Genomic DNA, 22,204 nt, shown 5'->3' with positions numbered 1-22,204 from the left:
TTTGGACTCTTGCAACAGTAAGAGTAGCTTTTTTTAACCAACGTCTCGATTCGTTGTACTGATGGAAATGTGGACACAACTTTGTAAGCTAGATTTGTGCGATGAGCCATACAATGTATCCCAACACAGTAAGGAGCATATTTTGTTTCTATTTGTACAGAGACACCATTCCGACAACCTTGCAAGACTGAAGCACCATCACATGCAAAACAAACAAGTTTCTTGACCATCTCAGACTCTGTCACACCTCCATACTCTTTTAAAGCTTGGATCAAAACTTGCACTAAGTTATTAGCATTGGATTGTGAATCAAGTTTGTGTACATGTAAAAAATATGGTTTTCTCTTATTGTTTTCCACCACGTACAAATGCATTCCCAACCACGATGTAGTATCCACAGTTGTGTACTCATCCAATGACACAGAAAAAAACTCTGCAAGTTTTAAAGTCTCCTTTAAATCATCAATTATGACTTGGTTCATGTGGTTAGCCATATCTGTTGCACTACTCCTTGACCAATGCATGCTTGCCAAATTAGGAACATCCAAAAATTGAAGATATGATTGGTAACCCGAGAAGTCTATCAGTGAGTGGCCTTGCTTCAATATTTGCATGATAGTTGAGAATTGCACTATCTTTTCTCTATCAACCTGATCATCGATACATTCCCAACGCTTTTTCAATGATCCTTCACTTTTATTTCTGCTAGACTCTTGTGCAAGCAAGAACTTATTGTACTCAATCTCATTTTTTAAGTGGCGGTTATTTTCCTTGTCCCATTCTTTGATCACTTTCTTTTCATTACTTGTATCTTCTACAGTCTTGTAAACCTTCCCACAATGCTTCTCAATTGTATCAATCTTCAATTGTAACCGTGCCTCCTTTTTCCTTGCCCATGTGCATATTTTACAAATGGCCCACTTTGGTGCATCCCCAGTGTCCACTTGTTCTATGTCTAACCAAGGATATTTGGCTACCCAATCTTCTTGAAAATTCCTACGAATATCCCAAGCTCTCTTTCTCTTCTGCTTACTTGAAGAGTTGCAACCTTGTGATGCATTATCAATGGCTTCTTTAGTTGGTGTTGACATTGATGATACTGTTTCTGACATTTTTCCACTTTCCAATCCAGTTAAATCCACTACCTCATTATTTGTCAATGATGTGCCAGCTGATGAATTTTCAATTCCAATTGCATTCCCTTGATTACAGTTTTGTGATCCTATCTTCCCTGCTTCCAAGACTTGAAAACTCAAATCCCTGTTAAAACTATCATCGTTAAGTAGTGATCTAGAACATTGATTTCTAGCATGATGCATTGTGCCCGGAGCATGTTCAGGAGTCCCATAAATTGCTTCATGATTCATGGATGATGAACTTGAGAGTAAATTCTCTGGTGTACTTGATGTTGTAAACATGTTTAGATTAGTGCCCAATGATGTGGAAGGTAATAAGAAAGATGTCATTTTTGTATTTTTCTCTAGAGCTTGAACTTTCTTCTTTCTTCCCATGATAAGTACCTGTTTAAAAAATTATGTCTTTATTAGTTGAGCATAAAATAGAACATAATTTCTTTTCTCTAAACACATGCTGAAAAAATAGCATAATAATTCTTATCCTTATAAAATTATGTGCACTTCACGTGTGTTGCAAATCAAGTATAACACACCTTCCAAGAGAAGAAATACTTTAATTTATTTTCATACAAATCTACTATATGAATACAAAATGAATATAAGTCCACCACATGAATACAACAACAAGATATTGCTAGCTTCAAAGCAACATTCATCTCATCAAGGGGCTGCATTGCTAGACTTGCATTACATCCAAAGAAACATTTAAAGGTAGACTGAGTATATTTTCTATGTTGCTAGCTTCAAAGCAACATTCATCTCATCAAGGGGTCGCATTGCTAGACTTGCATTACATCCAAATGTTGATAGGATTCTATAGGTATCCATAAGTGCTATTCTCTCTAAAGAATTCTCAGTCATCATCTTTTCAAAGGCATGTTTTTTAATACACTTTAATAGTGCACTATCAGGCATGTGGCGAGACTGTTCAAAATACCCAATTGCATCTTCCCAAAACTGTATAATCTCTGTAATTATCCATCCTAATGCATATATGTCTGACTGAGGGCTATACACACCTCTCCTAGAAAAACATTGAAGCTCAGGTGCAAACCACTTCTTTCGTGCATGCTCTTGCTCTTTCTTATGCTTCCTTTGTGTAAATTGTTGGTCAGTCTCTAGAGGTGTCTTCTTCATATCCTTAAAAGCTTTTCTAGTCTCTGAAGAAACTAGTGCCATCCCCCAATCAATTATGCCAACTCTACATGCACCATTTGCTGTGAAATCTAATAGAATGTTACTAGGATGTAAGTCTGTATGAATCCATTGACCCTTATGTAACCTTGCTAGTCCAGCAATGAGTGCATGTATAATGTGGTGCACATTTGAACTAAAGTAGTTAATTTGCTCTATTTGCTCCCTTGTGCATACATCTTCCAATGTTCCTTGTGCCCTTGCCTTCATTTCTTTGCCTCTTTTTAGGACTATGTCAACATAGCGCCTAAACCTGCCTTGCTCATATGGTAAAGTTCTCATGAAGTCCATCAAGCTACCACCATTAAAATATGGTGTGATAGTCCATAAGGGCTCTTCTGGAGTTGCTGCAATAACACGAACAAGCACAGGATGCCGAATTTGCATTTGTGCCTCCTTCCTTGCCTCTCGTGTACGATCCCCTATGTCACCCTTATATTGCTTTCCAGCATAGCATATATGCTGTAATAATCCTGGAGCACCTGTGAGTTGTACTTTGTAGACAAATCCATATGTGCCAGAACCTATCTTTTCACCAACTTGGATCTCATTTTCAGTTATGTACATCATGAAGGACACATTGCTTATATGACTTGCCCTAATCTGTAGCTTTTGAGAATCACTACCTTGTACTTCTCGTGTTTTTCCATTCAAAATCCTTGCACTTTCTTCTCCTTTTGCTACTTCCTCCGCCCTTCCGAAAGCAATTGCTGACTTTTTCTCCCAACTTACAGCTAGTATGGTTTTTACATCCGACTTTATAACCTTTGTCTTATTTTTAGCCCAAAAGGAATTCCATAAATGCATCTTTTCCTCATTAATATCATTTGCAAATGTTGGGTTCCTTGCGCATGCTTCATTAAACCGGGCCAAGACATTCCCAATCTTGCTCTCTACCCATAGCATAACATCAGTGTCCCATTTTGTGATCCCTACAAGGTGTTTCCTGTTAGGATCTAGTTCTACTTGACGCCTTGTATTCAAAACAACTTTACTCTTTAGAGTATGCAATCTAAAAGTGCTTTCTATGGTCATCTCCATCTCCTTTGCACTCATGTTATTTATCTCTGCAAGAAGCTCATCTCGAAGGACCTGATTGACATACTTCCGCTGTCCTTTAGATAACTCAAAATCAATCGCCTTACGCTTAGATCCTTCCATCCCTAAACCATTTGTAGGATCAAAACAAAAGAGGATTCAAAAATAGTTCTAAATCTAAGAAATGGAACAACTTTATCATAGCCCACCATACATGAAATTGATATCAACTTATTAAAAAAAGAATAATCACATCACATCATGCATACCAAACAATAATGCTAGCTACATATTCACAACAGAAACTTTTAAAAAATAAATAAGCATATATTTCTGCCAGTTGTCCGCTACAACTAAGGAACTTGGTCCTAGGTCGTGGTGCCTCTTAGCCCCCTGCCTTGTGAGCATAGGAACCAGACACCACTTCCTGAACCAAGCCCTTATTTCATGTTTGAAATCATAATACTACACTACATAAGCATACATTTCTTCAGCTTGTGAACTAGATCTAAGGAACTTGGTCCTAGGTCGTGGTGCCTCTTAGCCCCCTGCCTTGTGAGCGCAGGAACCAGACACCACTTCCCGAACCAAGCCCTTATTTCATGTTTGAAATCATAATACTACACTACATAAAGCATGCCAAACCAATTTCAACTTACTCTATACAATGCACCAATAAATACATTAAAAAAGAAAGAGCACATCACAGGCAATGATGCATATGCATATTCACAACAGAAACTTTTAAAAAATATATAAGCATACATTTCTTCAGCTTGTCAACTAGATCTAAGAAACTTGGTCCTAGGTCGTGGTGCCTCTTAGCCCCCTGCCTTGTGAGCGCAGGAACCAGACACCACTTCCTGAACCAAGCCCTTATTTCATGTTTGAAATCATAATACTACACTACATAAGCATACATTTCTTCAGCTTGTGAACTAGATCTAAGGAACTTGGTCCTAGGTCGTGGTGCCTCTTAGCCCCCTGCCTTGTGAGCGCAGGAACCAGACACCACTTCCTGAACCAAGCCCTTATTTCATGTTTGAAATCATAATACTACACTACATAAGCATACATTTCTTCAGCTTGTGAACTAGATCTAAGGAACTTGGTCCTAGGTCATGGTGCCTCTTAGCCCCCTGCCTTGTGAGCGCAGGAACCAGACACCACTTCCCGAACCAAGCCCTTATTTCATGTTTGAAATCATAATACTATACTACATAAAGCATGCCAAACCCCAATTTCAACTTACTCTATACAATGCACCAATAAATACATTAAAAAAGAAAGAGCACATCACAGGCAATGATGCATATGCATATTCACAACAGAAACTTTTAAAAAATATATAAGCATACATTTCTTCAGCTTGTCAAGTAGATCTAAGAAACTTGGTCCTAGGTCGTGGTGCCTCTTAGCCCCCTGCCTTGTGAGGGCAGGAACCAGACACCACTTCCTGAACCAAGCCCTTATTTCATGTTTGAAATCATAATACTACACTACATAAGCATACATTTCTTCAGCTTGTGAACTAGATCTAAGGAACTTGGTCCTAGGTCATGGTGCCTCTTAGCCCCCTGCCTTGTGAGCGCAGGAACCAGACACCACTTCTCGAACCAAGCCCTTATTTCATGTTTGAAATCATAATACTATACTACATAAAGCATGCCAAACCAATTTCAACTTACTCTATACAATGCACCAATAAATACATTAAAAAAGAAAGAGCACATCACAGGCAATGATGCATATGCATATTCACAACAGAAACTTTTAAAAAATATATAAGCATACATTTCTTCAGCTTGTCAACTAGATCTAAGAAACTTGGTCCTAGGTCGTGGTGCCTCTTAGCCCCCTGCCTTGTGAGCGCAGGAACCAGACACCACTTCCTGAACCAAGCCCTTATTTCATGTTTGAAATCATAATACTACACTACATAAGCATACATTTCTTTAGCTTGTGAACTAGATCTAAGGAACTTGGTCCTAGGTCGTGGTGCCTCTTAGCCCCCTGCCTTGTGAGCGCAGGAACCAGACACCACTTCCTGAACCAAGCCCTTATTTTATGTTTGAAATCATAATACTACACTGCATAAAGCATGCCAAACCAATTTCAACTTACTCTATACAATGCCCACACACCTATTTCTTAAGGAAGGATAATGCCCATTCTTTCCAGGGAATGACATGAATGTTATTGTGTATTACCCCCTTCATATGTCTGACAATGTTTCGTAGTATGTACGAAAGAGTTTGTATTTCTTTTATGCATAATGAGTTTGTATTTCTACAAGCAGCCTACAACTATGCAGATGAAGAGAGAACATCACCAAGCTACAACGTAGATTAAGAGAGAATTTTGTCAACGTGTCTCTACAAATATGCAAATTAATAGAGAACGTCATCATTGGAGGGTAGAGAAAAAACTTCAATCGCTAAGGGCATCCGTGAGCTTGTAGAATGAACAAAGAAAGAGGCAATGATCTGAGTTCTCACCAGATTTTGCCTGGCACAACCAACAACCAACAGTAGCTGATTTCAACACGTCAATAGCCCCTAATCTCCCTCAAAGCTCGACCTATTGGCAGCCACAAATTCAAATTTATGTATCTGAATACATCTTCAATGCACTGATCAGTACTTTGGAGACTACCAAGCAACTTTACATACACTACCACATAGAAACATGGCAGCCCCAACACTTGGATTATACAGTGAATTAACAACTCAAAGAATCAAAGAACTAGCTTAAAAAAAAACATGAATCGGACGAGAAAACTACACGTCTAAAATTAGAGGGAGAGATGCCTGAGTGGGATACTCACATACGAGAAATTGTGATGCTGCCCAGTGCCAATCGAAAGATGCAGAAAAGATCGTCACTGCTGGATCACGAGAGAGATAGAGAAGAAGGGTACCGGTCCTTCTACTGAGAGCAAGATTCGGGCTGCATCGATCAACGGGGCGGTGATTAGTAGTGGATGGTCGATGGAGGGAGTCGATTGTCTGGATATAATATTATATAAAAAAGAAAAGCTCTGCGCAGTGCGGATTGTGCTCTCAATCAAAGGTGGTGTCAATGAAAGGTGGTGCGCGATCAAGTTAATGCCATAGGGAAACCTCGATGTACTACTATTGACATATAACGTAATCCACAAAAGGAGATGCCAACAATGACTAAGTTTTGGTCTCAACACACAGTAACGTAGGGAGCAGTGCACCCAACGAAGGTAGTCTGAGAAATCCCTCAGTGCTTACTACAGGAAATAATTGCAGAGGGGAAGCACAACAGTTGTTTCGGTCGATAGTTTTCAAGCCGACATCTAGACTATGTTGAGCAGCTTCGACGCCCTTAGTGTCAGTATCGATGCTGTTTCTTCCAAGCTCATCATGACACTAGGCTTGAGGATCCATCAACCCCTCGTACTCAGATGTTTTGGGTTTACTGGTGCAACGACCCATGGTGCCCGCAGCCCGGTCCTTGGAGATGAACAAAACAACGGTCACACGGTGTATGGTGTGATTCCCCGAGAGGGATTCTAGCAGCGCGAGCGCGGGAGGGGTTAGAGCACTGCAGGTATAGCCTACCATTGGAGAGAAAGATGTTAGAGCTATAGTTTGCCCTCACAACTCGAACGTCGGAAGACACCCACAGCTCTCATCTTTTGCAGACCGCTTCCGTGATGCTTTGGCTGTCGCAAGAAACCGCCAGCAACTCCCCCTGTTCGGACATATTGGTACAGGTCTGCTGGGTCACAGGTCCGATTAAGCCTGATCTTGTTTCAGGATTGCTTAAACAGTCTAGTTTTGGTCAGCGCTTTCTCTGGTACTCTATTATGGTGGTTGAAGAGGGCCAGCAAACAAGCCAAACCCTGTTGAGAGTTGGGGCCAAAGCAGGCAGCGCAACAAGTGATGTTGCAGCATGATGGCTAAATTCATTAATCTTGGCACACAATGGCATTGAGAAGGAAAGTAGTTTGCATTTTGGCGTCGGACTTTATCTCCTCTTCTTCATCTCCTGTAATTTTTGGAGGAAACTGAAGTGGAAAGGTCGATGATGGGCGTTGCAGCTGGAGAAGGTGACGCTAAGCAAACCATACCAACCAGCTCCAACGAACAGAATAGCTTCTCAGTTTCAGTGTTGTTGACCTTTACTCTCCACCAGCTGCCTTCTGAATCAGCACGACTGCTCTCAATGTTCATCTCATCACTCTCTCAATGTTTATCTCCTCCCTCTTTGGACGGATGAATCATTACGCTTGCTCACATCTTTCGATCAATCTCATCAATCATTCATCCATCATCATCCTAATTTCTATCATTTTGTAGGTGACTTAGAGACCGAAGATTCTACAGCAAGAGAGAGCACTGGACAGCGAGAACCTGACTCTCCAAACATCATACGAGTCTACAACATGGTCGTAGCGCAAGAGATACAATGAGGATGGATCATGGGCCGAAGTTGGTCTGGGCAGCAAGGTGCATTTGAAAGCCATGCTGTAGCAAGTCTTCACCCTAGCCTAATAACAATGTACCGGGTGGGTGCCAAATACCCATGAAACTCTAGCCTAATAACAATGTACCGGGTACCCATGAAACTCTGGCTCGAAGGAAACGTGTAGTTACAGATCAGGTCTACTATCTTCAGAAGTTTGACATAAAATGCGAGTTAACAATTACAAGCGCGCCGGAGAACTGAGCACGTTTAAACTTGCTGGACGTGAACGGCAGCGATAGTGAGAGCCGCAAATATGCATAGGGAAACCGAGACGGACACCCCAGATGTGCTGCTGGTTGAGCCCCTATTCGGACCTGCTGAAGGAATAATCAAGTTGGGGGCAAGCCCTCCCAAACCGGGCTCCGTCTCTGTGACAAACACGAAATCTTCATTAACGAATGTGAAGTGTAGCTGGCGAGGGGTTCATACTATAAAAGATATATATTTTACACGGTGCGATACTAGCAAACGATGCATATTATTAGACTAGCAAACCGTTTAGTTCTGATGAAGCACCTGAAGGAGAAGATGCTGGAACTGTAGGTAGAGATTTTCCCAAGGAGGGCGAGGGAGATGCAGACGGAGAGCTGGCCACTGAGGACTGAGAAGCGGTTGTGGTCGTTGGCGACTTGGCCGGTGATGCTGCAAGAAGTTTGCTGTCAGACTTGCGATATAGAACAAGTTGAAAACGTCTATAACAGAAGAGCCAATGGCTAGACAAACTGAACACATTTGCGTGGAACGTAAAATGATGCGTTTCTGCTCTAACCAGAAGCCACGGGGGATGAGGCGAATTCGAACGGGCCAGATGAATGCGGGGAACCTGCAAGAAGACTGAGAAGAAATTCATACATCCTCTTCCGTGGCAACATCGATTAAGTGACAGTCCAATGCAGGTAAAATTTGTGATGAAGTGGTATCCATGAGTCGTCCCTTTCGTGGAAGACGCAAAGGATGCACGGAGATCGACTAACAAGCAAACGAGTTATTCAAATGCAAGATCCTCGTAGGACTTTACTCCCCCGGTTGATAGTACGACCTAGCGTCCACAAAACCCTCCAGAAGGAAAGCAGCGCTGCAATGAAGATGAGCAAACTTCCGCCATCTGAGAACTTCCGGCACACAACGTAACTACTAACTACTAACGCGAATCGTGATTCGTGATCACGCCCATATTTTACGACACAGAACACTACGAGTAACGACTCGCGAGACCATAAAACCACCTCCAGGCTCCAACTTACACAAAATGGCGAAGCGTCACGATAGAAACTTGAAAGGCGAAGCCTCACGACTCACAAATGACGATAGCGAAGGTGTCGAGCATGGGAGACGAGAGGAAGGCAATCTACAAGAGAAAAGACCAAGCTGCACTCTGTCACAACCTAATATCTCATAACGGCCTACATTATGACCACCTAAGTGGCAGCGCCGTCGGCTTTAACCCATTCCTTTAAAAATAATCAAATTAATTAATACACCTTAGAAAAAGGAATGCCCTCCTCCCCACCTCTAGAATTTGATCCCATAGGTGGTCTCATTTAAGATCTAGTAGGTAGCTCGTGGCAAGCCACCATGGTCTCATATTATATATATAATTCCACAGCTTTGCAACTACTTGTTTTTCAGAATTATCAAGTATAAATCGTTATGTAGTTCGAATTTATGAGCTTCTTTAATACAATTGAATGGACCCAAATCAGTTTCACTGGCAATGGATTCCGGGTGCCGTAACCCGTTACTACTCTATCCATGAAGATCCATGTACTTCTTTAAATCTGTGTCCATGTATTCAAATACTAGGTTCAGAAGCAGCTTGCTCTTCTTCTGAACATGCTCTACGCATAGTAGGCTACAAACAATGGAACGGTTGCTCAATGTGCAAATGGAAGTAACAGGACACCACAGTTAGCGAGGAATTAGTGAGCAAAAAGAGACAGAAGAGAAGCTAAAAGTAAAAGAGGAGTTGTTACGACAAAAAGCTCCAACAAAAAGCCGTAGCTACTATATCAACACACAGAAAAGGGACAGCAGCACCAAGGTACTAGTGGATAGCCTAGCTGCCTATGAGAGCCATAGTGCTTGCAGTTGCAAGAGAGGGAAGAACGAGACCTTGCGAGTTGAGTAACGACCTTGAATGTGGAGTACGTAGTAGAATTGCAGAGGAGATAAGGCTGCAACATAGAAAATAAAGCCCACAGGAAGTTGGCGCGCTGATAGCCGAGCTATAAGTGGACACAAATAGAGGCTTGAATGAAGGGATGGGCTACTTGTACAAGGAGAGAACCTGTTTGAAGGAGGCATGGTAGGGAAGGCACTTGAGATGGTAAGAAGGAGGAGGAGGAGAGCAAGTCGGTTGATGAAGTTGGGATGTAGTGAAGCATAACCAAAGGAGTCGGGAGCTTAATAGAGATGGAGGAATTTCAAAAAAGGAGGCAAAGAGTAGGATGGAGTGCTCAGTGCACCAAAAAATAGGGGTTACAGAGGTGAGGCGCAAGTGTGAGGATGTAAGGATAAGAGCTAAAAGGTGGCAGTGCATAACGGTGCATAATGGCTCCAAGATGGCGGTGTGTAACGGTTAGGGGGTGTGGTTTGGTGGGTGTTGTGTGTAACTGAAGGTGCATGTGGAGATAGATAGCACCTTTCATTTGCACTGAGTCCAAATGAATAAGAAGGTACAACGATAAATTAAAAAGTTACATGGTAAACAACCATAGGAAATTAAGAAGGAAGCAAGTAAAGGAAAATAATCACTATATAAGTATATATATAGGGAAAGTATCTAAAGACTCAAATGCAAGTTTAAAATCACATATACCATAGGAGCTCATTAATCATGTATTTTAGATTATGGATTGCATTTACATTTCATGCAATATCAAACGGCTTCATGTTCAAATAGATAAAACCTCTACATTATTATCATTCTAGCAAACATTAAATGTTAACACTAGATTATACTTGATTGCACAAGTCTTCTTTTGGTGCTTAATTCTATAGATCCACCCAAATTTTTAAATTGTATATATAATATGTTGGCGAAAGTTTCCAAATATATTTATCTATTATATAAAACTTTGGCGAATTTTCATGGACTTTATTTATAATTTTATAATCTTAAAGGCTAAACTTAGCTCTTTTTTTAATTTTAGTTTCAGATTCTGGCGAATATACTAAGCTCTTATTTTTATAAAAGCATATAAACTTTCACAAGCCATATAAAACTTTCGCTTATTAACGAAACTAACGCGAAAAAATCATCCATGCTTCATACTGTTAGATGCACTCATAACTTTTATTTTAGATGTACTTGTACAATCTCCATGGCACACATTATTTTTGTGTTTCTATGTTGATGAGTATGTGTATGTGCATGCGTGTAAGCATGTGTATGTATATGGATGTATCTTGTTGAACCTCACCATCTCTCATCCAATCCAATCCCATCCCATATCATCCCATATTTAGAGAGAGAGAGAGAGAGAGTGTGTACTCCTATGGATGTGCGCATATGTGAGTATGTGTATGTATCTCGTTAAACAACATTCATCTATCAAACAATCACATCTTTTAAAAAATCCCAAAATGGCTCCAAGTGTAAAATTATTTGTTTCTTTTTCTTTTATAGAGAGAGAGAGGTCTATGTGTGTATGTATGTGTGCCTATGTTTTAGTCGATATTATAGAGAGAGTGAGACACTCACTTTTACTAAAGAGAGTGAGGAACTCACTTTTAATTGCTTTTTGATACATCGAGCGATCGGACTGAGTTGTGGGTTGCTTGGAAACACCGAGAAGCAAGTTACAGAGATTGAGACTCAAGAAAACTACAGTATATGAAAACACCTCTCTCTCTATCTCTTTGTAAGAGCATACATATTTAGGTATGTATATATACATACATACATACATACATAAATACATACTGGATGCATACTTACATGTATGCATACTTGGATACATCCATACATGCAATACATATTGCATGCATGCATACATGGATACATCCATGTATGCAATACATATTGCATGCATGCATACATGGATACATCCATGCATGTAATACATATATGCATAGGATACTATACATCTACATGTGTATGCATGCATATATACGTGTCATACATACATGCATAGGGTACTATACATCTACATGTGTATACGTACATACATACATATACATGAAAACACCTCTCTCTCTCTCTCGCTCTTTATATATATTTAGGTATGTATGCATACATACATACGTAAATACATATTTAGGTATGTATACATACATACATACGTAAATACATATTGGATGCATACTTACATGTATGCATGCATACATGGATACATCCATGTATGGATACATCCATACATGCAATACATATTGCATGCATGCATACATGGATACATCCATGCATGCATACATGGATACATCCATACATGCAATACATATTGCATGCATACATGGATACATCCATGCATGTAATACACGAGCTCGCGTGACTCCCCTACGATCGGTCTCTCTCGCTCTTACCACAGGTTCCTTCATGGCCCATTAACGGTTGCTTTGCGACCCGTTTGACTCATATAGCTTATCACATTATGGAACATAGTTATTATTGGGCATTTTTGTACATATCAACTTCTCATAAAATCATGGTTTTATAAAGTTATGTAAATAGATGGACCATACACATGTGCAAAGTGACCATTAAGAGAGCCACACCCATTGCTAGGCATGTTCTAGTTATGAACATAGTTATGAAAATAGAAACATCTTTCTCTTTACTCACTTACAAAGATTCACATTCAAAAATCATAGTATTTATATAAAGTCGTGATTCTTGAAAAAGTCCATATAGGTGGGTGATGCGAGTCATTCTCAAAACATAGACATTCCCAAAATATTAGCCAATGTTAGTACTAAACATCAAAGTTTAGCCTATGACAAATCGTGGTTGGAATACTCTATGCCCATGCTCAGGGGGGTCACTCAACAAAAAATGTGAATATCACGTGCGTTCAACAAAAGCATATTTTTAATTTATGAAACTTACAGAAATGTATTTACATAAGGGTATGATTTAAATTTTTTTCAAACAAATTTACAGATTCATAAAGAAAAGGGGATATTATATGGATAAAAAAATTCACAGATAAGGGATTTAAAATATAGGTCTTGAACGCACGCGATAGGAGTATTCTACATATAGTGACCCCCCCGAGTGCCCATGGTCCAATAAACTGCACACTTTGTCCAAAAGGTTGACAACCTCCACACCTTATAACTTCAAAATCTACAATCATATTTATGATCTCATGGGCTGATATAGGTCCCCTCCACAAAGGTGGATCTAAGAAAATAATAGAATTATATCCCTCCATATAAAAACATGTTCATTATGGAGTATAAGAATGTATATTCCTCTGTGTGTGTGTGTATCTCTCTGTCTCTCTCTCCCTCTCTCTCTATGTGACTTCTTTCAATAGGTTCAAACATCATAAACTACGACTTGGGTCCGATCTAATACCTAGGTAAAGGAGCCCTTTTCAATGAGTTTTTCCTATATATTCAATATACATACATACATACATACATACATACATACATACATCCATGCATGCATGCATGCATACATACATAGATACATACATACGCATACGTATATATATATATATATATATCATCATAAGTTAGTACTCCCAACGATGACTTCTCCTAATAGGTTCAACATCATAAGCTACTACTTGGGCGAAAGCAAATGCCTAGGTAGGTGCTTCTACTTTTTCCTTTAGGCTCAACATCATAAGCTATTAATTGCGCAAGAGCAATGCCTATGTATAGGAGCTCTTTTCAATGAATTTTCCCTATAGACTCAACATCATAAGCTACTTCTTGGATGGGAGCTAATACCTGAGTAAATAAACTCTTATTCAATGATTTTTTCCTATAGGCTCAACATCGTGGATATGTATATACATCCATGTGTGTGTGTGTGTGTGTCTATATATATATATGTATATGTATATATATATATATATATATGTATATATTTGAGTGTCGATCTAAGTTCGATCTCAATTTTTGTATATGTATTTCAATTCATATAGAGTATTAGTATGCATGTGTGTATGTGTGTGTGTGTATATATGTTTATGTATCTAAATATATATTTATATTTCAAGATATATATATTATCGATATAATTTTTAAACCACGATTAAGGGATCACTACGGGTGCATGTGTGCTTTTTTTAATATAGTAAGCGGAGATACACCAAAGGAAAATTGATTAAGCTTGTAGCAAAAAGTTTGTAAACATGAATATGGATGCGTGCATGCATGTATGTATGTATGTATGTATGTATACACATATTGCTTTGTTAGACATATGTATGTTGATTGTGGGTCCATTCGTGGATAGATACAATAACAGTTGACATGAGGCAAATTTGCTAGATTATCCATACAGGTTGCGTATGCAGGTAGACAGGCCTTTTCTGCTACAAACATGATTCTTGTGAGCTTGGTTCAACCGAGGTTTGACACAGATTTATGACATGTATGGTCATATGAGGCACTCTTCATGAGAGCTTGGAGGATCTAGTTTGCAGAGATTTATGCATGTATTGAGTGCGGATTTGTTGCGCATTTTATAGCTCTTGCTGTGAGCTGCCAGTTTATGCGTTGGTTATATTGGTCTTATAGCCACTTTACTGTCGTAACTTTGGTGAAATTTTACCAGGTGTTTATGCGCATTGGTTTATGCGATCCAAGTTGTGATCGTAGGTGGCACTCAAGACTTATGTGCGGTGTTCTTTGCAGGTGGGAGAGTGTTATGGTCTCGAGCATCACAGATTTGCATACAATTTTGGCGTCATTTATTTATGCCCGTTGGTGTGGACGACACTTTGAGAGGTGTGCGATCCTCTTGTTGATGCCCACACTTGGATGCCCAGTTTGGATGCGTTTTATGTGTCCAGTGGATGCCGTGAGAGGTGTTTGATACTCTTGTGGATGCCGTACATGTATGCTCCTTTGAGGCTGGTTTGTGACGTGGTTAGCTCGTGCTTGAGCTTGGTTACCGTGTGAGCATTGATTGGATGCCGTGTTTGCATTGTTGAATGCATGACAGTCTCTAGCACATATAGACAAAGTGTGTGATCTTTGTCGTATGCCACTTGAGTATTGTTAGATGCGTGTTGCATCTTGTTTGTCATTGTAGACGAAGTGGGGGTTTCTTCCAGATACAAGGGAGACTCTGCTAGATTTTCTACAAAATCCGTATGTGCGTTGGATGCTTTGTTGGACTAGCACGCCACTAGTGTTGTGATCCGTGTGTGGATCAGTTGGTCAAGCATCTTGCACTGTTGGATTGCGTTGAGGATTCCACATCCATTCTACTATACTTGGACGTATCTCGTTCAAGTGGGAGACTTGTTGACAGGCAGGCAGACTCTCGGGTGGGAGATTGTACTGCACTTCGAGCAGTGTTGCAGTGTAGCTATTGCTAGAGTGCGTTGAGAGTTCTGCACTAGTGCTCAGTCTTGTTCATCTTGTTTGTGCATAGTCATGGCTTCGGAGTGTGTCCACCATAATGTTGCTAGGGTAGATGGTACAGATGAGGTTACAATTACAGGTATTGTTGTGGTTGAGACACCTCATGTGAGAGGTAGGTCTCGTACTTATTCTCGTAGAGATGTCTGTTGGCATTGTGGCAGACGTGGCCACATGAGACGAGGTTGTTTCCGTCGCATAAGACAGTAGAAGAAGCGACAGCTTCAAGATTCGCATGTGGCAGATGCTTCTAGAGCAGAGGCTATGCGTGGTACCTCTTGTGCTATCACTACTAGTTCTCGCACATTGTTTCAGAGAGTCTTGTTGGATATGGATGCTTTGTTTCATGCTATCCCACATAGGGATTGGTTCAGCACATATTCAGCTGTGAGACACGGTTATGCAGAGACGGACAGTTTGAGTAGTGATGTAGCAGGTGTTGGTGACATACACCTTGTATTTGTACATGGTGGATTGTTGATGTTACGCGACGTGAGACATGTGCCGAGTATGACATAGTGCTTGGTGTCTGTAGCAGGTGTTGGTGACATACACCTTGTATTTGGCCACGGTGGATTGTTGATGTTACGTGACGTGAGACGTGTCGAGTATGACACAGTGCTTGGTGTCTGTAGCACACTTACGAGATGAGGGCTATGCATTTAAGCATACGGAGCATTCCTGGAAGATACATAGGGCTTCGCTTGTGATAGCGAGAGGTGCCAGGTCAGGCACGGAGTTCCCTTTGTATTTTGTGTATTCTCATGATGGTAGAGTCTGTGTGACTCCATTACCATATAGAGATGTTGATACGAGGACAGTCTCCTTCCAGGATGCGATGGCATGTGAGATGTATGCGACAGTTCTGCCATTGTTACATGCGCAGACAGAGCTGAGGTGCATAGTTTGTCCAGTGTGGGACAGGTTGAGAGCTGTGTTTGCTCTATGGATGCACTACAGGGGCAATCACAGGATGTGACAGAGGCATGGTATGTCTTATGATGGACATGTGGAGCAGGTTATCTCTATGGATGCACATGGCGAGTCATCATGTGTGATGGTGGAGATGACTGATTTGGATGCCGATGATGCATAAGTGGTACAGTCATTTCTTGACATGCTGATGTCGGAGAGTGATGCGATGCTACGGTCAGAGTATGACGATGGTTTTGACATGGTTCCGGGAGGACATATGCTAGATATGCATGTTGATGTTGGTCACGTCGATGCGAGGACATTGGCCAGTACCTCGAAGCTAGCACATCCACATGTGACGCAGTCTAGTCCTGAGGAGTCGGCTATGACTGACATGCTGAGGCTGTGCGAGATAGCAAAAGTAGCATCAGCGTTTGGGAGTCTCATGTACGACATATTGATGTCGAGATCCGAGCTTGCATTTGCCATTGGTTCATTTGCTGTGGGAGTTGTCAGTCGTGCAATGGCTGACACGGACACTCAGCATGGGGGAGCGATGCAGGTCATTATGACATACCTGCAGGAGTGCTTGAGCTCTAGTAGACAGGATGCAGAGATGGCTGATATCTTTGCATGGCTTCCACAATGCTATGGTCTACTTGGAGAGCGAGATGCACTACGTCATAGTGAGCCCATAGGTGTGGGATGAGATCCGTCATATCTCTTCCTAGTTTGTACATATAGTCGTAGGCTAGTGGGTTCTCGCTTGAAGACACATTGGCCTTTAAGTGGGAGGTTGTTGGGGTTAAGGGCCCCTGTGTTGGCCGGGCAGTCACTCGTGTCCGAGCGCCCACATGTGTACACCTTATTCTTTTACATATAGTGAATAAGGGGAGGGCTCACATAAGAGACTGTGGCTCTATTCTCCCCACCATGTCCTGTGCCTCTCTCTCCCTCTCTTGTGTGCGTGCTCCGCCTTGATCCTCTTCAAATGCAAGTTGCTTAGTGAAGTTGTGTTAATGGAAAATGCCAAGTTGCATTAGTAGAACATGCAAGGTTGCATTTGCAGAAAACACAAGGTCGTGTTAGTTGCATTAGTTGAACTTGGGTACACGTGTGCGCGTGTATGTGTGTAATAAATAAAGCAGTGTTTTCACGAAAAAAAAGTGTGTGTGTATGTGTGTGTGTGCTTGTCTGTGTGTGTTGTGTACATATTCATGTTCACAGTGCATATATTCATATAAGCTGTTTTCACGCTGTGACGGTTTGGGAAAAGGAAAATGGCAGGTGTTTTAGTATAAATCAACAGTAATTTGGCAAATATATATAGTACATAAGATAATGGTTTATTCAATGCTGACCTCATTTTTTAAGGATTTGTGAAGACGTCCTTTTCTAGCACTACTTTCCACTGGCCGTTAGGCAGGTTTAACCTTTTCAAGCCTGCAGTATCCACAAGTGGTTTGTGAGATTTGACAGTTTTGTGCCCCTTTTTGATGTATTTCCTTGTGTATTGTCTGTGGTAAAGGTAACAGATATGGTCAGGTTTAGGTCAAGATGGCTGTCTCTTCACCTCTCCAGCACTAATTGAGGTCTTAGGGATGGAGGGCTTTATCATGTTACATCGTGTAGATTAATCATTATGTTTTCAGGATCCTTGTGAGCACATATTCTGTCTGACGTGTGCTCGGAGAGACTCTACTTGCCATTTGTATGTATTTGTCTGTCTCTCTCTATAAAGAAGTAAATTGTATGCATGTATGTATGTGTGTGTATAAGCAAGCGCGCGCGCGCACACACACACACACATGTATGTGTCTGTCTGTCTCTCTCTCTCTCTCATGAAAGCATTTGTCGAGGTAACTGTTGCCATTTACATTGTGACCACTTGGCATGACACAGGTGTGGAGAGCGTGTCTTGCGGATACAGAGAATTGAGGTTCTCGAAGGCATCTTTATCTGTGGTGCGTCGCGCTGCTTGAGATCTTTCCTCAAGAGGCAAGATTTCCAGCGGCTTGTGAGGGAAGTGCATGCTGATTTGATGGAGATTGCCGAAGACAGAGAGGTGGAGGCTCCAAAAATGGCAGCATCTTTGGAGCCGCCGCTGCCGCCTGGGCAGCAGGCGCAAGCCTTGTCCGGCTCGTCATCGGGTGTTCACCTGCCAGGACAAAAGGGTGGGCCACTCCACGCCTCAGACAGTCTGTATTCAAGGGGGGTGGCTCAGCTGACTCCATTTGCTTTATCAGAACAAAAAGCGGACCTTGAGCCTCATAAGCAGCAGCATTCTGGCCATGGGGAGCGGCATCGCCGGCAGCAGCAAGAGTGGCCCAAAATGGAAGAGCAACCTTACCAGCCACAGGCAGATCCCCCCCAAGTTCTTCAGCCACCTCTACTACAGCAACAAGTGCAACCGAGTATCTTGCCTTGGCCGCAGACAGGTCTTCCGGTATTCTCACTGCCACAGCCTTTCACTGCCCCTCATTATCCCATACAGCAGGACGGAGGCATGCGACCCATGTATCCAGCGCCCCGTTACCAGCAGGTTGCTCCTTCTGGAGGACACCTGCTCCCATCACCGCCCTTGCCACCACCTCGGCCGCCTGCAGGGGCACCTCCGCCACCTCCTCTCATGCCTCCACCGCCACCAACAAGAGTTAACTTTGAATCTGCTGTGACCCCTTCCAGTGATACACAAATAGAAGGTCATGGTTATGCTTGGTCTGGCAGCATTCCTAACTATGACCCTCATCAAAACTATGGCGGCTGGCCTGGTACATGATCATGCCTTGAAGGTCAGCGCAGTCTCCTGTTGTGTCTATGATCCACCAGACATTTGGTTAGACCTGAGAATCCTATGGGGTGCGAAAACAGGATGTGGCCCTTTGTCTTTTCTCACTACGAACAGAAGTGGCTGGTTGTCATTATCATCTACGAGAGATGCATTGCAGATCTATGGCAAGTACTTTTTTTTTGGCTTATGTACGTACATATATACCAGTACTGTACTAAACGTACCACATGTAAAGATACGTACAGTCAGAACCCTGCATTGCATACCATAAGGCAACATATATAAATGTAAATATTGCGTAAATATACAAATTTAAGATCCAGGTTGTAACCAAATAGAGTGTAACAGTCTGGATATTGTCCTAATATGGATGCATGCTACCTTCCACCCAGCATAGCTGCTGCCAATGTTGATGCATTGACTCTGTCATCTAATGAACATGATTCTTGTACTATACACCTGGATGTGTCTTTTGGCATTATCCTGTCTCGTGATGTATCTTTTGTTCACTGGTCGTGTCATTATTAGCTTCATGATAAAAAAAGAAAGATTGTTAGTGGAAGGAAAAAGAGCTGTCTATGGGCAATGTCACCTTCCAAAAAACTGGCATTACAAGCCGGGGGACATCCACATTAGTTCAAGGGATGTTTGCTCTTCTTGAAGCCTTGTGCTTTCGGGAAGTCTTTGAAAATTGGGTTTTGCACCATACTCCACAAATCGCTTTATGCCTGGCATGCCTCATGAGTTTTCCAAAGATCCTTTTTTGCACCCTTGAGCTGTTAGGTATTGGACTGATTTGTAATTCAATATCTTTGTATCTTGGAGTGACTAGGACTGAGCATCACTTTGATCTTGTGGTCTGTTGTGTGGTATTATAACCTAACATGTTTTCCCTTTAATTGTGTTTGCTATTGGATGACCTATTTTTACAAAGAGGATGGCCTGAGCTATTCTCCATCGTACTCTCTTTGCTCATTAAGAGAGAGAGAGAGAGAGAGAGAGAGAGAGAGAGAGAGCCTTTGATGAGGAAATTCATTTCTGTCAGGCGTCCTTATGTTGGAGGTGCTCTACAGGTTATAGATGTGGCATAGCATGTGGTTATCCGGTTAATTCCAAGTTTACAAGCTGGAGGCACTCTCATGTAAAAAGTATAGTACGACAGGTGGAATAACGGGACGTTTTCACACTAGCAGGATCTTCTTGGGTTTTTTGTCGCACATGATTCGTTTAAAAGGTGGATTGACTTAACGGAAAGGTGGTCGAAGGTGCTCTACATGTAATATTTGTGGCATGACCTCGGACTCAGTGAAGGTGCTCATGCAATATTTGTGGCACACTGAATTTACTTGTTGTAAAGGTGATTCCATGGCAGAGCATTGTAGAGAAGTACATGATTCCTTTATACTTATCGTGTGCCTCTTGAAGACTTAGGTGAAGACTTTCTTGCTATGGAGTTTTCACAATTTGCAATTAGCATGTGGTGTTTTAGTTGCTCTTTTTGGTCGTGTTGGTTTGAAGGCCTTGGTGTGGCAATTTCGGATGCTTTTGGTCTTGAAGCCCTTCCATGAGCTTCCTCCATCGTTTACCACATCATCTTCTTCTGCAACCACTTCTTGTTTCCTCCACATCGTCTATGGTTCTTTCCCTCAGCTATGGGGACATGTTAGATTTGGAGGGGTTTTTTCACTATCGGAAATTGTGATGTAATCCTATTGTAATGAGGCGTTTGTTTGTGATATGGCCATGCCATTATATTTTTTACAATAATACCAAGGAGGAGCATACCTTGCCTTTTGAGAGAGAGAGAGAGAGAGAGAGAGAGAGAGATTTTTCATGTGCATGAGGCCAAAGTCGCATCCTATGAGATAAATCGGATGTACATGTGTGTGTCCTCGTCCTATAATAATAAAGTAAAAGGGCATATAATCCATGGGTTATCACTAGGGACATGAATGCCTATTTATATGCTCAAAGTAATACAATCATGAAATACATCAACTAGCTAGCTAGCTCCAGTTTGTACTGAGTTGTGGGTAAGGGAAACTCGTATGAGTGCTCTTGGATTTAACATCAACTAGGTCCCTCTCTCCTAGGCAGCCTAGTGGTGCGAGTTTGGATCTTGTGGATTCGTCTCTGGTGGAGTCTGGAGGTGCAGAAAAAGTGCTCCTCACTCTCAATCTCCTCTTTGCAAATATGACATATCCTCTCTAGCTTAGAGGCTGCAGCTCTACTTGTCTCTGTTTCTAGCATGTGTGATGATACTTTGAGCTGTCCTATTGTCACTCGTGAGCTCTGTGGCATGTATGTGTCCATGTAGCGTGGTCTTTGTATAAACTTGTCGGCTAGTATGGTCATGAATTGATCTCTGTAGTACATTAGTATCGGAGGAAGAGGTTGAGTACGTGCAATCCAAATGTTTCTCACGTAGTGAGACATGTATGTAAGGGGAGTTTGCATTATATTGGAAGAGGGCACTCACTAAATGTCTAATCCGTGTGTTGGGAAGCACTATATGACCTGTGAGAAAAATGATCCCTGCTCTTTTGACTATGAGAGTTGTCTGGATGCCTCAAAGGCTCTACGTGTAAGTCTGTCTGGTGGTAGCTCCCGCATCTTCTGGATGAAGCAAACTGTTTGGAAGAGCGCATCGACTAGTATGGGTGGAGTGGCCAGCTTTGCTCTAATAATGTCGTGTGGCACTGAGGGCTTGTTGCATATAGCAAGAGTGAGATCATGCAGATCTATGGTCTCTTAACCTGTGTCCATGAGTAGCTAACAACCTTGGGGCCTAGACTAATCTAGCGTACATCAAGCCTTAGTGCGGGATTCTTGGAAGTGTGCCTGGTGACATCTGTGCTCTAGCATACCCAGAGCCTGCGAACATAAGACTCTATCACTAATTGTTTGGCCGTTGTTGTGACGCGCCTTGGTGAACTGACAAAGATAACTCCCAAATACTCGGGGGGTTCACTATGTATAAACCCTCTATATCACGTGCGTTCAAGGCCTATATTCAAAATCCCTTATCTGTAAATTTTTTCATAAATAAAATGTACCCCTTTTCTATACAAATCTGTAAATTTTT

The 22,204-nt window shown here is 41.6% G+C and overlaps 1 protein-coding gene across 1 annotated transcript; it reads left to right on the top strand.

Annotated features, from left to right (window-relative positions):
* Positions 1-8,822: 8,822 nt before the first annotated feature.
* On the top strand, positions 8,823-19,497 carry LOC147884508 (uncharacterized). Its single transcript, XM_087397983.1, has 4 exons — positions 8,823-8,995; positions 15,242-15,371; positions 17,981-18,039; positions 18,231-19,497. Exons 1-4 carry the CDS (start codon positions 8,823-8,825, stop codon positions 19,105-19,107), a joined length of 1,239 nt encoding a protein of 412 aa, XP_087254109.1. The 3' UTR covers positions 19,108-19,497.
* The last annotated feature ends 2,707 nt before the right edge of the window (positions 19,498-22,204 follow it).

This window comes from Dipteris shenzhenensis, chromosome 26, assembly GCF_047967505.1.
Source record: "Dipteris shenzhenensis isolate YYH24624 ecotype China chromosome 26, Dip_SZ_1.0, whole genome shotgun sequence".
NCBI classification, from domain to species: domain Eukaryota; kingdom Viridiplantae; phylum Streptophyta; class Polypodiopsida; order Gleicheniales; family Dipteridaceae; genus Dipteris; species Dipteris shenzhenensis.
The sequence above is the reverse complement of the archived record's forward strand: the minus strand, read 5'-3'. Positions and strand labels throughout refer to the sequence as shown.